This window comes from Ailuropoda melanoleuca, chromosome 8 (assembly GCF_002007445.2).
Source record: "Ailuropoda melanoleuca isolate Jingjing chromosome 8, ASM200744v2, whole genome shotgun sequence".
Taxonomy (NCBI): domain Eukaryota; kingdom Metazoa; phylum Chordata; class Mammalia; order Carnivora; family Ursidae; genus Ailuropoda; species Ailuropoda melanoleuca.
In genome coordinates this window covers 84,775,611-84,795,567 of record NC_048225.1, presented here as the reverse complement: position 1 = coordinate 84,795,567, position 19,957 = coordinate 84,775,611, and the positions used below count along the sequence as shown (strand labels likewise).

The following is a 19,957-nucleotide window of genomic DNA, read 5'->3' as shown; positions in this document are numbered from 1 at the left end:
TGTGAACACAGTCCAATTAAGAGTATCCTATCAGAAAAAGAAATGAAGGCAAAAATGCTACAGAGACCTGTGGGATACCATCAAGTGTACTAACTTGCATAATGGGAGTCCCAGGAGAGGAAGAAAAGGGGCTCAAAGAGTATTCTAGGAAATAATTGCTAAAAAATTTCAAAATTTGATGAAAAACATGAATTTGCACATCAAAGAAGCTCAACAAATGCTCAATAAACAAGACTCTTGGAGGCAGCAAGAGGAAAGTAATTCATCACATACAAGAGATCTTTAATACGATTAATAGCTTCCTTAGGAGAAGTCATAGAGGCTAGAAGGTAGTGAATGACAGACATTTAGAGTCATGAAGGAACAAGTCAACTAAGGGAGCACCTGGGTGGCTAAGTAGGCTAAGTGCCTGCCTTCGGTTCAGTTCATGATCCCAGAGTCCCGGGATGAAGCCCCACATCAGGCTACCTGCTCAGCAGCGAATCTCCTCTCTCTCCCTCTGCGTCCTCCCCTTGCTCCTCTCTCTCTCTCAAAAAAAGTCAACCAGGAATATCTATGCAGCACGATTATTTCTCCGAAGTGGAAGAAATTGAGATATTCCCATGTGAAAATAGAACAAATTTGTCTCAAGCATACCTGCTCTTTAAGAAGTACTAAAGGGAGTCACTTAGACAAAAGTGAAAGGACATTAAGGCAGATATAGCAGATTAAAAATATGCAGCTGTATACTGTCCACCGTACTTCAGTTTCAGAGACACAAATTGTTTGAAAGTAAAAGGGTAGAACATAAAACAGTAACCAAAAGAATCTTCAGACAAAAATTTAGAGACATATTATATTTTATAATGATAAAAGAGTTCATCAGGAAAATATAATTATAAACGTATTCAAACAACAGGACTTTAAGATACATTGACAGATGAGGAAAAAACTGGCATAATTGAAGGGAGAAATCAACAATGATAGTTGAAGATGTTAATACCTATCGTCATAGGGGACAGTTCAACTGGGCAGAACATTAGCAAGGAAATAGAAGACTTGAACAACATGCAATAAAACCAGGTAGACCTAACATACCTGTAGCAAACTTCACACAATAGCCGAACACATGGAATGATCTTCAGGGTGGACACGTTTACATCAAACAAGACTTGGTAAACTTAAAAAAAAAAAATAGGCAGACACAGCAGCAGACAGACTCTGGCTATAATGGAGTGAATTTAGAAACCAAAAGCAGAAGGAAATTTGGTTAACTCACAAATAAATGGAAATTAAACAGTACTGCTAAAAAAATAATGTCAGAAAAAATCAAAAAGTAAACTAGAAAATACTTCGAAGTGAAAATAAAGACGTGACATTCTCAAACTTAATGAAGCTAAGCAGTGCTTGAAGGGAAGTTTGTAGCTGTGGATATGTATGTGAACAGAAGATCTTAACCTTCTACCTTAAGACACTGTAAAGAGCAAACCACTAAGCAAACAAGGACTAAAAACAAGTGAGATGGGTAATAGGAAAACAACAGAGAAAATAACTAAAAGCTGGTTCTTTGAAAACATAATTGGCAAACTTTTAGACTGATCAAAAAACTAAATACCAAAATCATAAATAAGGGATAGTTATTATCACCATTATAGGAAAAATGATTATAAGGGAATAATATGAACATCTGTATGCTGACAAATTAGATAAATCTTGATCAATACTCTTTTTTTTTTTTTAAAGATTTTATTTATTTATTCGACAGAGATAGAGACAGCCAGCGAGAGAGGGAACAAGCAGGGGGAGTGGGAGAGGAAGAAGCAGGCTCATAGCAGAGGAGCCTGATGGGGGGCTCGATCCCGGAACGCCGGGATCACGCCCTGAGCCGAAGGCAGACGCTTAACCGCTGTGCCACCCAGGCGCCCCCTTGATCAGTAGTCTTGAACAAATTCCTAGAAAGACACAAACTCTGAAACTGGCTCAAGAACAAGTTGAAAATCTGAGTAGACCTGTAATAAGAGAAGTAGTAATAAAACTTGCCACAAAGAAAAATGCTCAGGCCCAGATACTATACTGGTGAATTCTACCAAATGTTTACAGAGAAATTAAAACCTTTCCTTCATAAGTTCTTCCAAAAAAGAAATGAGGCTCATTTTATGAGGCTAGTTTTACTCTGGTACCAAAACCAGACAAAAGCATCACAAGAAAACCATGGATCGTTATCTCTCATGAATACAGAGATTCTCTATTCTGTATTTTTACATCCAAAAACAAAACCCCCACTGACATACCAAATCCAATAACATAAAAGTTAATATAGGACTTCTTCCAGGAATATGGAGTAGTGTTCTCCCAGAATAGGCTATGGAAATAGTCATTGCCAGAGGTTGGGGAAGGAGTGAATAGGGAGTAACTGATTGCTATTAGGTATGGGGTTTCTTTTTAGGGTAATGAAAATTAGTGATTCTAAAACTAGTGGTGATACTTCCAACAACTCTCTATATTCTAAAATTTCAGAAACCATTCCTTAATACTTTCAAAGGGTGCATTTTATGGTAGGTGCCTTCTCTCTAATGAGGTTATTTTTTTAAATGTCTGTAGAAGACAAATGGGTCTTCTGTTAAACTTTCCGTGCCATTTAGCATACTCTGGTGCCATTTAGCATACTCTGGCTAGCCTTTTGGACCCAAATAAGTGTCTAAAGTTGCTTCCAGTCTAAACATTTAATGATGCACTCTTAAGCTTTATAAATAGAATGTCTTTATACCTAAGAGAATTTATTTGGTGTAAAACTATGACCTTTTTGAATAGAGCTATACATTTCCTTCCTATGAAATAAATTCTCCCCTAGTTGCTGTACTTTTGGAAATTTAAAGCTAGAAATCACAAGTTTCCTTTTCTAATTTTAATTAGGAGTTGACCTCATAAGTAAATTACTTGTAGAGCTAAACTGGTTATTTTAGTCAGTTGTAATCGGAGAGTTGTCTTCAGTGTTAAGTTACGCTAAATTTCAAATGAACCCCTCAAAATCTTAAATGATTTTTCTTTCATTATATATGTAACACTGACTACCAATTTCCACTTTAGATGGCTGTATTAGTTTGCTAGAGCTGCCGTAACAAATACCACAGGCTGGGTGACTTAACAACAGAAATTTATTTTCTTACAAGGTTCTGGAGGTTGGAAATCCAAGATCAAGGGTGGTGGTATTTCTTCCTTTGCACATATTGTTCCCTCATGCATGTGTGTGTCATAATCAAAGGCCACCAGTCAGATCAGGGTCCAACCTCAATGACCTCATTTAATCCAAATTACCTCTTTACCCTATTTTGAAATACAGCCACATATTGAAGTACTCAGGGGAGGATCTAAACATGAGTTTTGGGGAGACAAAAATAAGTATTATGCACCTAGACACAATTTAGCAGGCAATTCCTAAGGTAAAGATAAAAGCATACTACTCTGAGGGCGCCTGGGTGGCACAGCGGTTAAACGTCTGCCTTCGGCTCAGGGTGTGATCCCGGCGTTATGGGATCGAGCCCATCAGGCTCCTCTGCTGTGAGCCTGCTTCTCCCTCTCCCACTCCCCCTGCTTGTGTTCCCTCTCTCACTGGCTGTCTCTATCTCTGTCAAATAAATAAATAAAATCTTTAAATAAAAAAAGCATACTACTCTGTTAGCTAAATTAATTTCTTAACAAAATATAAGATGGCTAAATTTTATTTGGTGACCAGTAATAAAAATACACTGAAGGAGGTGCTGTTCAATTGGCAAAAGATAATTTACTAAAAATGTACTTTTTCTCTTTAGTCTGTGGATTAAAATGTAAACTGCCCGGTTTAAACCAAACCCCACCAAGATGATGCCAAAGGAATAATTTTTTTTTTTTAATGAATAAATTTGACAGGTCAAAGGCAAGGATTGTTGTGATAGATAATAGATGTTAATACATTGGGAAGTTAGTGTTTTCACACGGACGATGAACAGTCAATGGTAACTGATTTAGCAGGATGAAACAAGATCAAAAACACATGACAAAAGGCTTAACTTTGCCTTACTGGAAAGACAAATGTGCAAAATGGGCATGAAAATGGGATAGGTTAATGGTGTGTCTAAGGAGTATTTGGACCCACGAAAACTTTCCCTTACCACCAGATCCACTGATCCAGCAGGAGAGGGGCAATAAGTCCTCTACAGAGAGTGAACTGGAGCTGGGTGAGACAGGAGACCAGGCATAGTGGAGGGGGCCCCATAATTTTGGTGGGATGACTGTTTTCTTCGACATAAAGTCCCCAGAATGCTGGCATTGTAGTCTGCAGTGATTTTGCTATCAGTCAAAAAATATGTTTTGGGAAAGTCTTGACGGTAGAAAATGGAAATGAAGCTGGAAATGCTTTCTGCATCTGCATGGATAATTATCGAGTATAAAGTTCAAAGGTTTTCAGATAGAAAATGTACAGTAGGCCAGTGGCTAACCATGATTTTGTAATCTGTACCAGAATTTTTTATGGGACTCCCTTTGGTCACGTTTACAGTTACTTGTTTTATGTATGTATTTCCTTTACTAAAGACAGATCACCAAGTGGCTAAAACCAAGGGCACTGAGGTCAGCCCGATACTGGATCCTGGCTCTTTTCACTTGTCAGTTTTAGAATGGCATTGGATAAATTAATCTTGCTTATTAAGCCTTTCTGTAAATTACAAGATATAATCTATTTAAAAACAACACAGTGTCGTTCTAAGTCTCATAAATATAAGCTATTGCAATTAATATATCACTTTCTAGGAAATGTTTTTACTTGGCAAATTTTATTCTCTGGCCTGCATGATCTAACATTCTCATTCCATTTCAATTGCATAAAGTAGGCTGAAGAAGTTTGTAGTTTGGGGATTTCAAATATACAGTTTACTCAGTTTTATTTTTTTAAATTTTTAAAAAATTGTTAGCAAGCGAGCAAGCAGGGGAGTGGGAGAGGGAGAAGCAGACTCCCCACTGAGCAGGGAGCCTGATGTGGGACTCCATCTCAAGACCCTGGGATCATGACCTGACCTGAAGGCAGTTGCTTAACCAACTGAGCCACCCAGGCACCCCTCACATTTTAAAGTTGACAGTTTTATCTCCTCTTCCGATCTTTGGGCTAGAGAGGGGTTGGTCCTTTCTGGGTGGGGAAAGGATGGCAGCAAAGGAAGGGATCATATGGCTATGGATGACAAGGCATTATAGACAAATGTAGACACTTTTTTTTTAAGATGTTCAGCTTTTGTAACCTCTTGTGGGCTTTGTGAATTCCCTAATGTGGGAAAGTCAGCCTGTATGGAGACTAAAATTGTGGCATGTTCACTTTTCCAACCTCCCCTGTAGCTGTAGATATACTGGATAAGAAAGAGTTTGTTCCTGTAAATTGGCTGAATTTGCTGTGTTGTTGTGTCTTTCAAGCAAGAGTAGAGACACTGGTCAGGAAACAGGAGCATTCTTTTTTTCGTTTCTGTTCCTTCCCTTTCCCTCCCTCCCTCTTCTTTCTTTTCCTTCCTTCTTTTCCTTTCTTCCTTCCTCTTTTCCTTCATTCCTTCCTCCCTCCTTCCTTCCCTTCCCTTTTTCCTTTCCTTTCCTTCCTTGATTTTATTTATTTGAGAGAGAGAGCACAAGCAGGGGGTGCAGCAGAGAGGGAGGAAGAAGAGCCAGAGCAGGGCTCCATCCCAGGACCCTGGGATCACGACTTGAGCCTAAGGCAGATGCTTAACCAACTGAGCCACCCAGGTGTCCCAAACAGGAGTAGTCTGAGAATTGGATAAGAATTTTGGAAAGGTTTGGATGAATATCCTAAATCCTCACTCCACTAAGCCTCACTTAAAATAGAAGAAGCCCCTTGGATGTCCGCTGCTTTGGCAGATGACCCTTAACCTCACTTTAGGGAGTTCCCTTGGAAAAAGCCTATCTGCTGTATCTTTACATTCTTTTATTGCCTGCAGGATATAATTAGAGTCAGATCCCAGCATGTCCTTGGGAACAAATACAAAGTGTGACCTGAAAAAAAGCTGTTTTGATCAAATATACTAATGATATGTGGAGTATACCTGTGTAAATATGTTGGGTATTGTAGGAACATAATTTTAAATTGGGTTAAATTATTGATATGAATACACTTGTACCAGAAATTTTCACTCAATTTGTCAGCTTGAATGGCAGGGTGTTGCTCTGTTTACTTGGCTGAAAGAAAAACTCAGCACTGGCTCCTCTAAATTGGAGGTAAGATGCTAGAAATTCTTTGATATAATGTAAAGAAAGGAAATCAAAGACTTAGAGGAACGTTCGAGAGGATGTATTATAGGTGATCTGCTTACCCATTGTCTCACTATATATCTCATGAGAGCCTGGTCAGCTCTCTATGTAGGCTTTGGGAAATGTGAGCAGAGCATCCTTGAAAAGCTTTATAGTATGTTGATTGGCCAACGATGCCTATGGAAGATGCTTCTGTTGAAATGGACCTACTTATTCAGTGGGCATTGCCCAGGCAGCACTGTGTCAGAAACCTACTTCCCTTAACTGCTAGACAAGAAAGGTGGACATAATTTTAGTTACTATAATAGTAAGACTGACAGAATGATCAGTATATTCTGACGGATTTTTTTTGCTTCGGCTAATTGATCATGTGAGCATACGGGCCAGAGTGGTCCTATTTGATTTATATAACTAAAAACTATAGGTCTGATCTGAGCCACTATATTGTTTTTTAAATTATTTTTTTAAAATAAATTCAGTTAACATATATCATTAGTTTCAGAGATAGAGTTCAGTGATTCATCAGTCTTTATAACACTCAGTGCTCATTACATCACATGCTCTCCTTCATAATGCCCATCACCCAGTTACCCTATCCCCGCACCCACCTCCCCCTCTAACAAACAACCCTGTTTGTTTCCTATGATTAAGTCTCTTATGGTTTGTCTCCCTCTCTGATTTTGTCGTTTTATTTTTTCCTCTTTCCCTATCATCCTATTTTGTTTCTTAAGTTCCACATATGAGTGAGATCCTATGATCATTGTCTTTCTCTGATTGACTTATTTTGATTAATACCCTCTAGTTGCATCCACATCATTGCAAATGGCAAGATTTCATTTTTGATGGCTGAGTAGTATTCCACTGTATGCATGTGTTCCACATCATTTTTATCTGTTGATGGACATCTGGAGCTACTATATTAGGCATGATCCCTTAGCAATTCCCAGGCCTAATTTAATTCATATTCCCAGAGCGCTTTGGGTAAAGGACTCTGCCATAACATCACAAGGATGTAATATGTATCTTCCTCTTAGTCTTCTCCAAAGTAACTTGTGGCCATTTACCAGAGCAGTTATGCACTGAGAAAAGAAATTCCTAGGCCTTTGGAATTACTAAACTGGTCTCCAGTTCCGTTTTCTGGAAACCAGAACATCATATATTTATTCAGAGTGGAGTTTGACAACTCAAGTGATAAATGGAGTTTTAACCCAGTTCCAACCATGTTGGCTCCCAAACCCATTTCTTCTTTCCTCCTCCTACTATATCCCGAGTGTATGGTTAGAGTAGTAAGCGACTAGCAGAGTCAACACACTGGCTCCTGATGGTAGAGTAAAAACTGGTTTCTTGTGTTAATCAAATTTTAATGGAGGGGTACAATTCATGTTACTTTGCAATGCAGTCAACATTCATGTGTCCCAAACTACTATAGTTGTTATGGAAAGGAACAAGGTGCTAACGTAGCATTATTTGGAATCTTAAAATGATTTCCTCTTTAGGTTGATACATTACCTTAACAGAGTTCTTAACTACTTCCCATACCTTCTTTGGAAAATTTGCCTGTGTATGTGAAATTAATACATATATTTTAAATAACAGTAATTAATACACTTTGGTATCAAATTAGGCTCCTGGCATAAAACCCAACTTTATCACTGATCAAAATGTTATGCTGATAAGCATTTAGCAAACTTTGAACTGATACTCAATTTAACAATATGTACTTAATCAGATGGTCCAAGTGCTGGTTTGCATTCTGGATTTATATAATTTTTAACTATATAAACAAGAACTAATAACATTTCTTTTTGTGTTCACTCGTAATAGTTTGAACTGGCAAGAATTAAAGTTTTTTTATGGTCATTATAGAAACTAACTTGCACTTCACCTATTCCTTTATTTTAATAAAACATGATTCTGGGGGCGCCTGGGTGGCGCAGTCGTTAGGCGTCTGCCTTCGGCTCAGGGCGTGATCCCGGCGTTCCGGCATCGAGTCCCACATCGGGCTCCTCCGCTGGGAGCCTGCTTCTTCCTCTCCCACTCCCCCTGCTTGTGTTCCCTCTCTCGCTGGCTGTCTATCTCTGTCAAATAAATAAATAAATCTTAAAAAAAAATGATTGTTAATGTGAGAAAAATATATCCTGCTAGAACTATGCTGTAATAACACAAAGAGATTTTTTTTTTAAATTTCTGCTAATATACTATGTTAACCTCACTCTCTGGATTTTTGTATAGATCATGGGTGTGATTTTTTTTTTTTTTTAAAGATTTTATTTACCTGAGAGAGCAAGCAAGCATGGGGGTGGGGCTGCGGCAGAGGGAGAAGCCTGATGTGGGGCTCAAACCCAGGACCCTGGGATCATGACCTGAGCCCAAGGCAGATGCTGCACTGACTGAGCCACCCGGGTGTCCCTGCTTTTTTTCTTACATTAAGACCTTTCAGTTGTAACTCTCTCTTCATCCTCCAAGCCAGTAATACTTGTAAAAAGTTACTTCCTCTAAGAAATACCTCAGGGTGAATATGGATTAAGTCTTTGAGATAAAAATCTAAACTTTATACCAAATCCTTTTATCCAAACTCTGACATTCAAATGAAGCAAGAACAATATTTATTAATGGAATTTCTACTAATTTTCATAGTCATGATAGCCTGGGCTACTTAAACAAAAAAAAATGAGCACATACACCAAAACCAAAACAAATCCCTCCCCCACAAAGAAAAAATCCTCACTTCATAAGTTGACAAGTTTTACTTCTGAGAGGTAGCACAACCAAGCAAATTGAATATTGTACGTGCATTAACTGAGGCACTGGAGATCACCCAGTTTAATTTACAGCAAAAACTCTCCTCTTCAGAATTTCAGTGCTTATGAACAATTATTATATTAGAACAATGGTATCAGTTTACTTTGACAGAATCTGACTTGTGTCATCTAGACCTTAACTTAGAAGAAAAATGTATTTCTATCTCAGGCAAGTATTTAAATTCTCAAAAGCCAGTAGTAAGTTAAAAGATCAATGTGGAAAGTATGATTTCTTAAAATTGGGAACATATTTTAGCTTCGTAATTGTGAAACAGCATTAGTGATGTGAAAGGACATTGTTCTGTTCAGGGTAATTTCATATGTAAAAGGCTTCTGGCTTCATTTGTATGCTACAAACAGAAAACATAAAGATGAATCAGCTTCAGTAGACATGTGATTAAGAACAGTAAAGAATGACTTCCAGACAGACATAAAATTCCAAACACTTTGCAAGTGAAAGTTTTCTGAGTTACTAAATGGTAGAGTGATCTCAGTCATAAACTTGGCTTCATATGAAATGTTTTCATTAAAATTTTAAGTTTTCTTTACAGTAAGAAAAAGCATAGCTCCCAAACTAAGTTAGAAACTGCTAATTTTCTGAATGAAAACAGCACTGTTTTTTATTTTTACACCACTGAATTAAAAGAATAGAAAAAGAACTACAGTTGGTATAGAGAACTATTAGGCCATCTATCCAGACATCTGAATAACTCTCCTCTACATTTACCATCTTCTGCAACCGCTTGCTTCTGCTTTGTCGTTCACTGGTACTTCAACTCTGTCAGCTGCTGTGTCTTCGGACGCTGACTGAACGTGGCCCTCCGACTGGCCTCCGGTAGAGGTAGGGGTGCTGTACTTCAAAAGGATCGATTTAAACTGCATCAGAGGTGCATCTGTACGGACACCCATTGGGTCAAAATGAGTTCGGCTTACTCGAAAGCCTGCTTGGGAAAGATAGCACAAAAACTTCTTTAACCTGCAGCAAGGAAAGGAAATAAAAATGAGATTCTGTATCTTATTTAAATCACAATGTCGTTAAAATACAAAATACACATTTTGCCATTCACTGGCTGTCTTACTTTGGCATATTCATTCCTTTAATGCTGTGTCTGTGGATGTTGTAATAAAAGGGAGGATGTTCAGTACTGACATCAGTCTTTTGCCTTTTGGCTAAAGTTGTGATTGTTTCATTACCTTTTCTCTTTCCTGAAACATATACATATAAACAAAATCAGATATAAAACCTTTATAATGACTATTTTTGGCCTGATATTTCCTATCATGAAGGTTTAAATGTTGATCAGTCTTAGAATAATAATTTTAGAGCTAGAGAACAACCCATAGAGATTAGTCTAATTCCCTTAATCTATATATGAAAAAAGGCTCAGACACTTTAAATATTTTTAAAACTTATGTTCTACCTTACTCTAAAAAAGATTTAAGACACCTCTGCTGAAGGTGAGCGGCCTGGCTGAAGTTACGCAATAAACAGAAGTAAAATGATGCTCTTAAATCTAATGCTTTCTGCAATGTACCATAGTACCTTTTCCCTCTGACAGAGAAATTAAGAAGAAATATTTTATTTATTTATTTATTTATTTTTATATATATTTTTTAAGATTTTTATTTATTTATTCATTCGACAGAGATAGAGACAGCCAGCGAGAGAGGGAACACAAGCAGGGGGAGTGGGAGAGGAAGAAGCAGGCTCATAGCAGAGGAGCCTGATGTGGGGCTCGATCCCAGAACGCTGGGATCACGCCCTGAGCCGAAGGCAGACGCTTAACCACTGTGCCACCCAGGCGCCCCAAGAAGAAATATTTTAGATGATTTGAATGTTAGACAGTTGAAGATACCAACTGAACATGACTGTTGGAAAGAACATATATAGTTATTAAAACCATATATTATTTTTTTTAAAAGCTTTATTCTAGAGAGAGAGCAGGGGGAGGGGCTGAGAGAGAATCTCCAGTAGACTTCACACAGAGTGTGGAGCCTGATGTGGGGTTCGATCTCTGAGATGACTTGAGCTGAAACCAAGAGTCAGGTGCTCAACCGACTGAGTCATCACGCCCCTAAACCATATACTATCAAAAGGAGTTGAGGTTTTCTTGTCTTTGAATATCAACACTAAAATGTTGAGGAACTAATACAAAATTACAGCTTGTAATTCTATTCCTTTGCTCTTTCAACCTTAACACTAGTTCTTTTTACCGGTATTCAGAACACATTTAGAGGGGTGCCTGGGTGGCTTAGTTGGTTAAGCGTCTGCCTTCAGCTCAGGTCATGATCTCCAGGTCCCAGGATCGAGCCCCACGTCAGGCTTCCTGCTCAGCAGTGAGTCTGCTTCTCTCTCTCTCTGCCCCCTCTGCTAATTCTCTCACATAAATAAAATCTTTTTTTTTTATAATATTTTTTTTTTAAGATTTTATTTATTTATTCAACAGAGACAGAGACAGCCAGAGAGAGAGGGAACACAAGCAGGGGGAGTGGGAGAGGAAGAAGCAGGCTCATCGTGGAGAAGCCTGATGTGGGGTTCGATCCCATAACGCCAGGATCACGCCCTGAGCCGAAGGCAGACGCTTAACCACTGTGCCACCCAGGCGCCCCTCTCACATAAATAAAATCTTAAAAAAAAAATCATGCTGATGAGAAAGTTTAGAAGAATTAGAATAAAACAATCTTTATAACTATCAAATATAATTTGGTCTTAGTTTGGTTCACATGGTTCTTCAAGGGCAGTTCTTTCAAGGGCATCACCATATATCAGAGATGTGAACAAGTACATGTTAATAGAAATTTTGAACATGCAAATGCCAGATAAACACGTTTTACTATAATTACATTGTCCATATAATGAAAAAGCATTTTAGAGTAGGCCTCCAAGGCAATCTCGTCTCTTCCTGCCCTTTCACTATCTGCGTTTTTGCACCGATAAATATATATTTACATATATACGCACACATACATACATACATACCTTGTGCAACATAACTATCTGTTGTGGTATCATCTGTAGTTTTAATAAACACACCATATTCTTCTAAAATTAAAAAAATGGGAATAACAAATTATTTTACAGAATTACATGAAGCAACAATTCAAAGTTTAAATAAAAACTTATTAAATTGTATCCACATTGCTTTTATGAAATACAGGAGATTCTGTGGTAAAAACAGACTGTAAGAATTAAATTTTAACTGTCTAATAATACCTGCTGCTTCTAATGACTTATAAGAATACTAGAATGTCTAATAGTCCCACCCTTGTATCAACAGCCTGATAAAACTACAAAAACCTATTTATACTAAGGAAAAAATAAAGGACAAAGAACTGCCTTAATGAGTAATAAGCATAAACAGCCTCTGTGTCTCAAATTGATGTTATGAAAATTTTTGGCCACACTCTTAAAATTACCTAAGGTTTCTCTTTATAGAAAGCAGACACAGAGTAATAAAATCACAACAGATTTTTAGTTCTTTTAATCTACTGCAATTAGGGGGAAAAATATATACATATCTTAATAAAACTGTTATTCATTTCAGGCCCTGAATATAAATTAGTCACCTTGCTTGTTGAGATTTGAAGGTGCATGAATTGAAAACTGACTTTGAGGAGTACACTCTGATTCAAAGATTAATGTCTTTATTAGAGTCTGAATGTCATCTAAACCATGGTGAAAAGACTCAAATAGCATTCTTTTGAGGAATCCAGTATTGAAAAGGGAGCTTGACCTGAAAAAAAGGAAAAAAGAAGGAAACAGAAAACTGGGTTTGAGAAATGTCTATTTAAAAAAGTCTATAATTCAACTACAACTAAGATATATAATTAATTATAGGATGGAATAAATGCTGAAATTAAAGAATTTATGATTTAATTTAAAATTATTTTCTATTTTCCCACTCCTCTTATCATGTTAGTTCTCTAATGGGATTATTCATGGAAATTTCATTTATTGAACCCTCATGTAAGGTGTAAGGTATACAGCCCTGTGGTACATGGGGACATGGAGGATATACCAAAGTATACTATACAGTGTTTGCCCTATAAAAGCCTATAAATTTAGGCACATAGTGTGACACAGAAGTTTTCATAATGCATATTCCAGTCAGTAAAATCTTAATCCAATGTGTATACGTAGGATGGAGTGGGCAGGAGTAGATACAGGAGAATCAGATGCTGTAATGCTGATTTTGTTAAAAACATGGCACAAGGGTAAGTCTGATATGCTTACCATTTGAGAATCACAGGTATAACGGACAGAATATGAAATTCCAAGTCAGATAAACCTGGATTCTCATCCTGGCTCCACCACTTACTACCTATGTAATCTTGAGTAATTAGTGCTTTTGAGTTTCTTATTCCTCATCATAAAATAGAAAAATAAAACTTCTCAGACATGTTATGGGAGTTAATGAGATAGCACACAAAATCCTTAGTCCAGAGTATAGCTTCAATGAATAATAGCTATTATTAGGTTAGCAAATATATATGAAAGCATATATGATTTTAAAGTGTCAAATGATCAATGTAAGATTTATTAAAATGGAATTTAGAAATAATTTTGGGTTGAAGCACTGAAGAAAGACTTCAAAGAGGACACACTGAATTGGAGCTGAAGTAGCGGGAAAGAATGGATGAGAGTAAAGACATGAACAATGATTTTGAGTGAGGAAATCTACGACATGGTTTACAACTCAGGGCTGGAATCAAAAAACCTGAGTTCTGGTCTTGCCTGTACTACTAATTTTGGGGGTCATTTTCAGTCAGCACTGAAAAACACTGCCATAATCATCTCATCTGTAAAATGAGGGAGTTGGGCTAAATCCTCCTTTTGGATTCAGCAACTTGTTACTCTTAATTTCCCCAGTTCTGAGATCAGCAAGAGTAAGAATGTAGCGGCTTTCCTACGGAAAGGCTGGTGAAGTCACTCTTAGTTTTAGAATAGGTACATGAGATGAAGATAAAATAATGGGCATCAGCACAAACATTTACCATTTGAGTTAATTTTTAGGTTTAGTAGATTGACTACACCTTGACCTTGACCTTATAAACAAGGTAGAAATCTGCAATGATTCTTTGTCACAATATTGTTAGGAATCTCAAATTTCTATCAGAATCTCTAGTAACAACCTAAAAGTAAGGATTCTGATTAAAAACAATTCAACTTCAAGTCACTAAAAACACAATACTAATGATGCAAAAGCACACATACATTAAATATTTGCAGCTGAGTCCCATCTAAACAGCTTTACCTAAAACAAGCAAACCTTTACTGTCACATGCCCTACTCACTTGAAACTAATTTCTTGAAGACCTCTTATATTAGTTGACTCTTCTATAAAAAGTTATGGTGATCTCTTCATAATCACACCCTAGTTCTACAAACTGTCAACTGAAAAAAGCCTCATTCTTACTATTCAGAAATGAATTACTAGTTTGCAGAGCAGCCAGGCTTCTCTTTGATCCCACTGTCTCTTAGCACTGTTGCAAACTTGTGAGAATAATGGTATAGAAAAATCTGAAAACAAAAAACATCTCAGATTCATAGGGTAGAAGAGTCATAATTATTTGACTAGACTTAAAAAACTGAAATTTGTCTTTTACACTACACATAATCACATAATCAAATCAATATATAAATCAATTTTGAATACAGATCTTCCTTGACCTACAATGGACTTATGTAAACCCAGGTAAGTTGAAAATATCTTAAATTGAAAATGCATTTAATAGGGCACCTGGGTGGCTCAGACAGTTAACTGTCTGCCTTTGGTTCAGGTCATGATCCCCGGGTCCTGGGATCCAGTCCCGCACTGGGCTCCCTGCTTAGTGGGCAGACAACCTCTCCCCCTGCCCCAGGACTTGTGCTCTCACTCTCTCTCTCAAATAAATAAAATCTTTAAAAAAAAATGTATTTAATAGACTAACCTACTGAATGTCATAGCCTAGCCTAACCTACCTTAAACATGCTCAGAACACTTTCATTAGCTAACAGTTGGGCAAAATCATCTAGCACAAGGCCTATTTTATAATAAAGTATTGACTAGTTCATGTACTTTATTGAATATTATACTGAAAGTGAAAAACTGAATGGTTGCAAGCGTACTGGTTGTTGACCCTCATGATGTGTGACTGGCTTGCTATTATTGTCCAATATCCTGAGAGAAGACTCGCATTTTGCTAGCTTGGGACAAGATTAAAATTCAAAATATGAAACACACTTTCTATTGAATGTGTATTGCCTCTGCACCACTATAAAGTCGAAAAATCCCAAGTTGGGGACCATCTGTATATTATTCTGCTTAAGCACATACCATAGAGGTCCAAGTTCTATTGCTGTCTTTCCAGGCATGCTTCCATGACAGTTACAGGGCAGCTGTCTGTATGGGTTTTCTGTGAAAATATAAAAAGAAATCAAAGGAGAAATGACAATGTAAATAGTAATTGTTATATTTGTAATAATTTGCAGCCAATACATAATGAGGATCTACTATGTGCCAGGTATTATGCTAAGTACTTCATATGCATTTTAAAAATTTAATCCTTACAACTCTCTGAAGCAGATACTGTTATATCTCAGTTATCCACATCAGAGAATTAAAGCTTAAGAGAGGCCACAGAAATCCATGTCAAATGGCTTATTAGAGGCATAACTTTTACTAGCTTTTAGTCACTATGCTGCATGAAATAATTTAGGAGAAAATCTTTAGAAGTCCACAAGATACCCATTTAAAATCAACTGATGGGGGTATAATTTACATGCAATAAAATGTATACATGTTATGTGAAAAGGTTGATGAGTTTTAACAAATAGCACATCCCATCAAAATAAAGACATTTCTCATTAGTTACTTCTGCAATGGGGAAGAAAACAAATTACTCCCTAGGCTTGATTCATATTCAGCCCCCAAACTATAGGCTAGAAGATTCTTAATTCAGTTTAAAAGATCAATGAGAGGCCTGATATACTCCCAAGGAAACTGGGGAAGTACTAGCATTATTCTTAGTTTCCAAAATGGGGCAATATTCTACAATGGACTGTTCAGTTCACTAAGCCCTAGAATAGTTATTTTAAATCACTCTCTCCCACTAACTTCCTTCAGGCCATTCTTGGGTTATTATTCACCTTCTTGAAATGGCCTGATCTAATCAATCAGTCCTAGATATATCCAGAACTCAGAATTATGATGGCAGAGACATAGGTCTATAGTATATTGTTATCAGACATCACTGTTATTCAATGTAATTAAATGGGATAATGCACGGACAGGTGATTTTATTTTAGATGTACTTGAAGGCTTCTTCCCTCACTGTTTTTACTAGATCTAGTTTTCAGCATTATGTTCCTCAAACATGTGAATATATTCAAGAAGTCTTCCCTGGAACCATTAAATAAGTAAATTATAATACTATAGTCAGTATTACCCAAATTAGGGCAATTAATACTTTTAGTTCTGTCAGTTACACCCACTTACCACAGGCAGCACACACATGAATTTTTATTAGTATGTTTACTGATGCATTTACAGAATGCTCCCATCATATCAACGTATGTCTTTTCCCAAGCCCCTTGCCTAGGATTTCTCAGTGCTAGGTCAGCAATAGCAAATTCCCTCTTTGACAGGTCAAGGCTATCATTTCAAGTTAATAGTAGCAAAAAATGAAGGGGTAAACAAAACTAGTATGTCCATGTCCTTGGTATATAGGCTATGAAGACAATTCCAGAGGAGGAATTAAAAAATATTTGGAGACCTCTATTTAAATGCAATGGAATGAACATGTACTGTATCTCTATCTCTTAAAGCATTATTAAAATGAGAACAAAGAATAAAAGTCAAACCCAAGGATAAATAAAATGGGAGAGGAGGTAACAGAAGATGATAAGAAATGTCAATAAAATTTTAGAAGTGGAAATAAGGTTCACAAGGGGATAACTGATTTAGCAGTCCAGACAATGCTTAAGCTAAGCCTGAAATGGGCAGACAGGCTACCAATAAAACAGCAAGCCCACTAGTGTTGTGGGACCCCAGAAAGACCTGAGAATGGAAGGTACTGATCATCTTGAAAGATGGGTATAGGGCAGTAATGCAAAAAAGAGGTCTGGCTAAAAATCTTTAAGGGGTTTGATTAAGACCCCTAGATTTTCTCCTTTAATACCCACAATCAGACTTCTGTGCTTCCTCATTCCAAAAAATGAAGTTAATCTTGGGTGAGGCTGAACCACAGAGGACCTGGAACCAGAGGCAGCAGTCACAGTTGAGAATAAGATTTACTAAAAGAAAGGGATTAAGTAAAGGACATCATAAATGGTAAGTAAGAACTTCTAAATCTCCTTCCCCAACATGGCTCCTAGAAAGCTACTGGAAGATTCAGAGATTTCTCTAGAAAAACTTACCAATCCAAGAGAAAAGACCTCACACATTCATTTTCATCTGGGGGATCCCCTAGTGAAAAGACAGACTGGTGCCTTCTCATTACAGTAAAATCTACCAGTCTTTAAGTCCTGACTCCAGGGCTTCCAAAAAACTTTCAGTGTGGACAAAGACCATTAGACATTTGAGATCTACCATGACAGAGGACAAAAACAGAAATTGTTAGGAAACAGAAGAACTAAAACAACAAAATAACAGAAACATTACAAAACGAACTAAAAAAAATATATCCTCCCTTAAATAAAAATATACCCAACTATAACCACTATTCTTGGAGAGCTAAGATTAGATTTTATATCTCTGAAACAAGAATAGAACACTATTAAAAAAGAAACAATGAGAAAATATGAAGTAACTTAAAAACAGAGAAAATATGACAAATTTAAAAAGGAGAGTTGGAAAATAACAATCAGGGAAATCTATAAAGTAGAGCCAAATGCCCAAGAAATGAAAAGACTGTCCAAATTGGGGCTATATTCTACTATGGACTGTTCAGTTCATTTAAGCCCCAGAAGAGTTATTTTAAGATTTTATTTATTTATTTGACAGAGAGAGACAGCCACTGAGAGAGGGAACACAAGCAGGGGGAGTGGGAGATGAAGAAGCAGGCTCCCAGCGGAGGAGCCTGATGTGGGGCTCGATCCCAGAACGCCAGGATCACGCCCTGCGCCGAAGGCAGACGCTTAACGACTGTGCCACCCAGGCGCCCCCAGAGGAGTTATTTTAAATCACGCTCTCCCACTAACTTCCCTCAGGCCGTTCTTGGGTTATCATTCACTTTCTTGGAATTCCACTAGTGGGTATTTGCCCAAAGAAAATAAAAACACTAATTTGAAAAGATACATGCACTCTTATACTTACTGCAGCATTACTTACAACAGCCAAGATATGGAAGCAACCTAAGTGTCCATCAATAGAGGGACATCAATAGATAAGGAAAATGTGGTATTTCTATATACCCACACGGAACATTATGCATTCATAAAAAAGGATGAGATTGTACCATTTAAGACAACAAGGATGGACCTAGAAGGTATTACGCTAAGTGAAATAAGTCAGACTGAGAAAGACAAATAGCATATGATCCCACTCATGTAGAATCTAAAAAAAATTTTTTAAGACCCCACAAATGAATAAACAAGCAAAAAGCAGAGTCAGACCTATAAATACAGAGAAAAACTGATGTTTGCCAGAAGGAAGGGGAGACAGGTGAAGGGGAGAGGGAGATATAGGCCTCCAGTTATAGACTGGATAAGTCATGGAAATAAAAGGCACAGCATAAGAAATACAATCAATGATACTGTAACAGTGATGTAATAGGACAGATGGTAGCTATACTTGTGGCATAATGTATAAATCTGTCAAAATCACTAAGTTGTACACCTAAAACTAACATAACTATATGTCAACTATACTCAAAAAAGAAAAATTAAAAAAAAATGTGGTACATATATAATAGAATATCATTCAACTATGAAAAAGGGAAACCCTGCAATCTGTGACAACATGAATCAATCTTAAGGGCATTATATTAAGTGAAATAAATCAGAGAAAGAAATACTTTATGATCTCACTTATACGTCAAATCTAAAAAAGTTGAACTCATTAGAAACAGAGCAGATTGGTATTTGCTAAGACCTGGGGGTGGGGGAAATGAAGAGATGTTGGTAAAAGGCTATAAACTTTCAGTTATAAGATGATGTGGGGATCTAATAATGTACAACGTGGTGACTAAAATTAATGCTAGATTGTATCATTGAAATTTACTAAGAGAGTGGATCTTAAGTGTTCTCATCACACACACACACATACACAAAGGTAACTGTGAGGTGCTGAAAGTGTTAACTAATCTTATCGTGGTAGTTCATTATACATGTACATGAAATCAGTGATACACATTGTACACCTTAAAGTTACACAGTTTTTGTCAATTATATCTGAATAAAGCTGGTAAAAAATTGTAAGCTCCACCTCACGTCTGACAGAAAAGAAAGAAGAGTTAAGAGAAAAAATTTCCCAGGGCTGGGAAGGTGGTGGAATAAGAGGACCCTAAGCTCACCTCGTCCCATGGATACAATTAGATAACACTCACGTCATCATAAATAACCCAGAAAACAACGTGAAGACTGGCAGAACAAACTCAACTATTAAGGCAGAGAAGAGGCTACACTGAAGAGGGTAGGAAGCACAGAGATGCAGTGGAAAGCAAAACAGCATCTGCCATGGGGAGCAAGCCACTAGAGTGGAAACGGGAGAGAAACAGAATATCATACCTGGGAGCCCACACAGGGAAGACAAATACCCATAACGTTTGTCTTTGAAAGGGAGAGGGGCTGAAATTCCTGAGCTCTTACAACCAGTGGGACTTAAAGTCAGGCATTTTAAAAATCAGTAGGCTCCATTCTGGGAGAGCCTGGAGGGCAACAGGAAGCTAAGACCCTGCCCTTAAAGAGACAGCATGAC

The 19,957-nt window shown here is 37.3% G+C and overlaps 1 protein-coding gene across 5 annotated transcripts in view; it reads right to left on the bottom strand.

Moving 5' to 3' along the window:
- Positions 1-8,285: 8,285 nt before the first annotated feature.
- The window catches only part of TRMT1L (tRNA methyltransferase 1 like), a 45,434-nt gene continuing 33,762 nt past the window's right edge, over positions 8,286-19,957 (bottom strand). For 2 of the 5 annotated variants that reach the window (XM_011227015.3, XM_034666798.1), the window contains 6 exons: positions 15,377-15,455; positions 12,627-12,793; positions 12,040-12,102; positions 10,139-10,265; positions 9,787-10,035; positions 8,848-9,409 (listed from right to left, as the gene is read on the bottom strand). In XM_011227015.3, coding sequence (XP_011225317.1) covers positions 9,376-9,409; positions 9,787-10,035; positions 10,139-10,265; positions 12,040-12,102; positions 12,627-12,793; positions 15,377-15,455 — 719 coding nt within the window. In that variant the 3' untranslated portion in view covers positions 8,848-9,375. Of the gene's footprint in view, positions 8,337-8,847; positions 10,036-10,138; positions 10,266-12,039; positions 12,103-12,626; positions 12,794-15,376; positions 15,456-19,957 lie in introns of those variants that run through there. The other 3 variants (XM_019801380.2, XM_002920850.4, XM_034666799.1) reach the window with 3 other exon arrangements.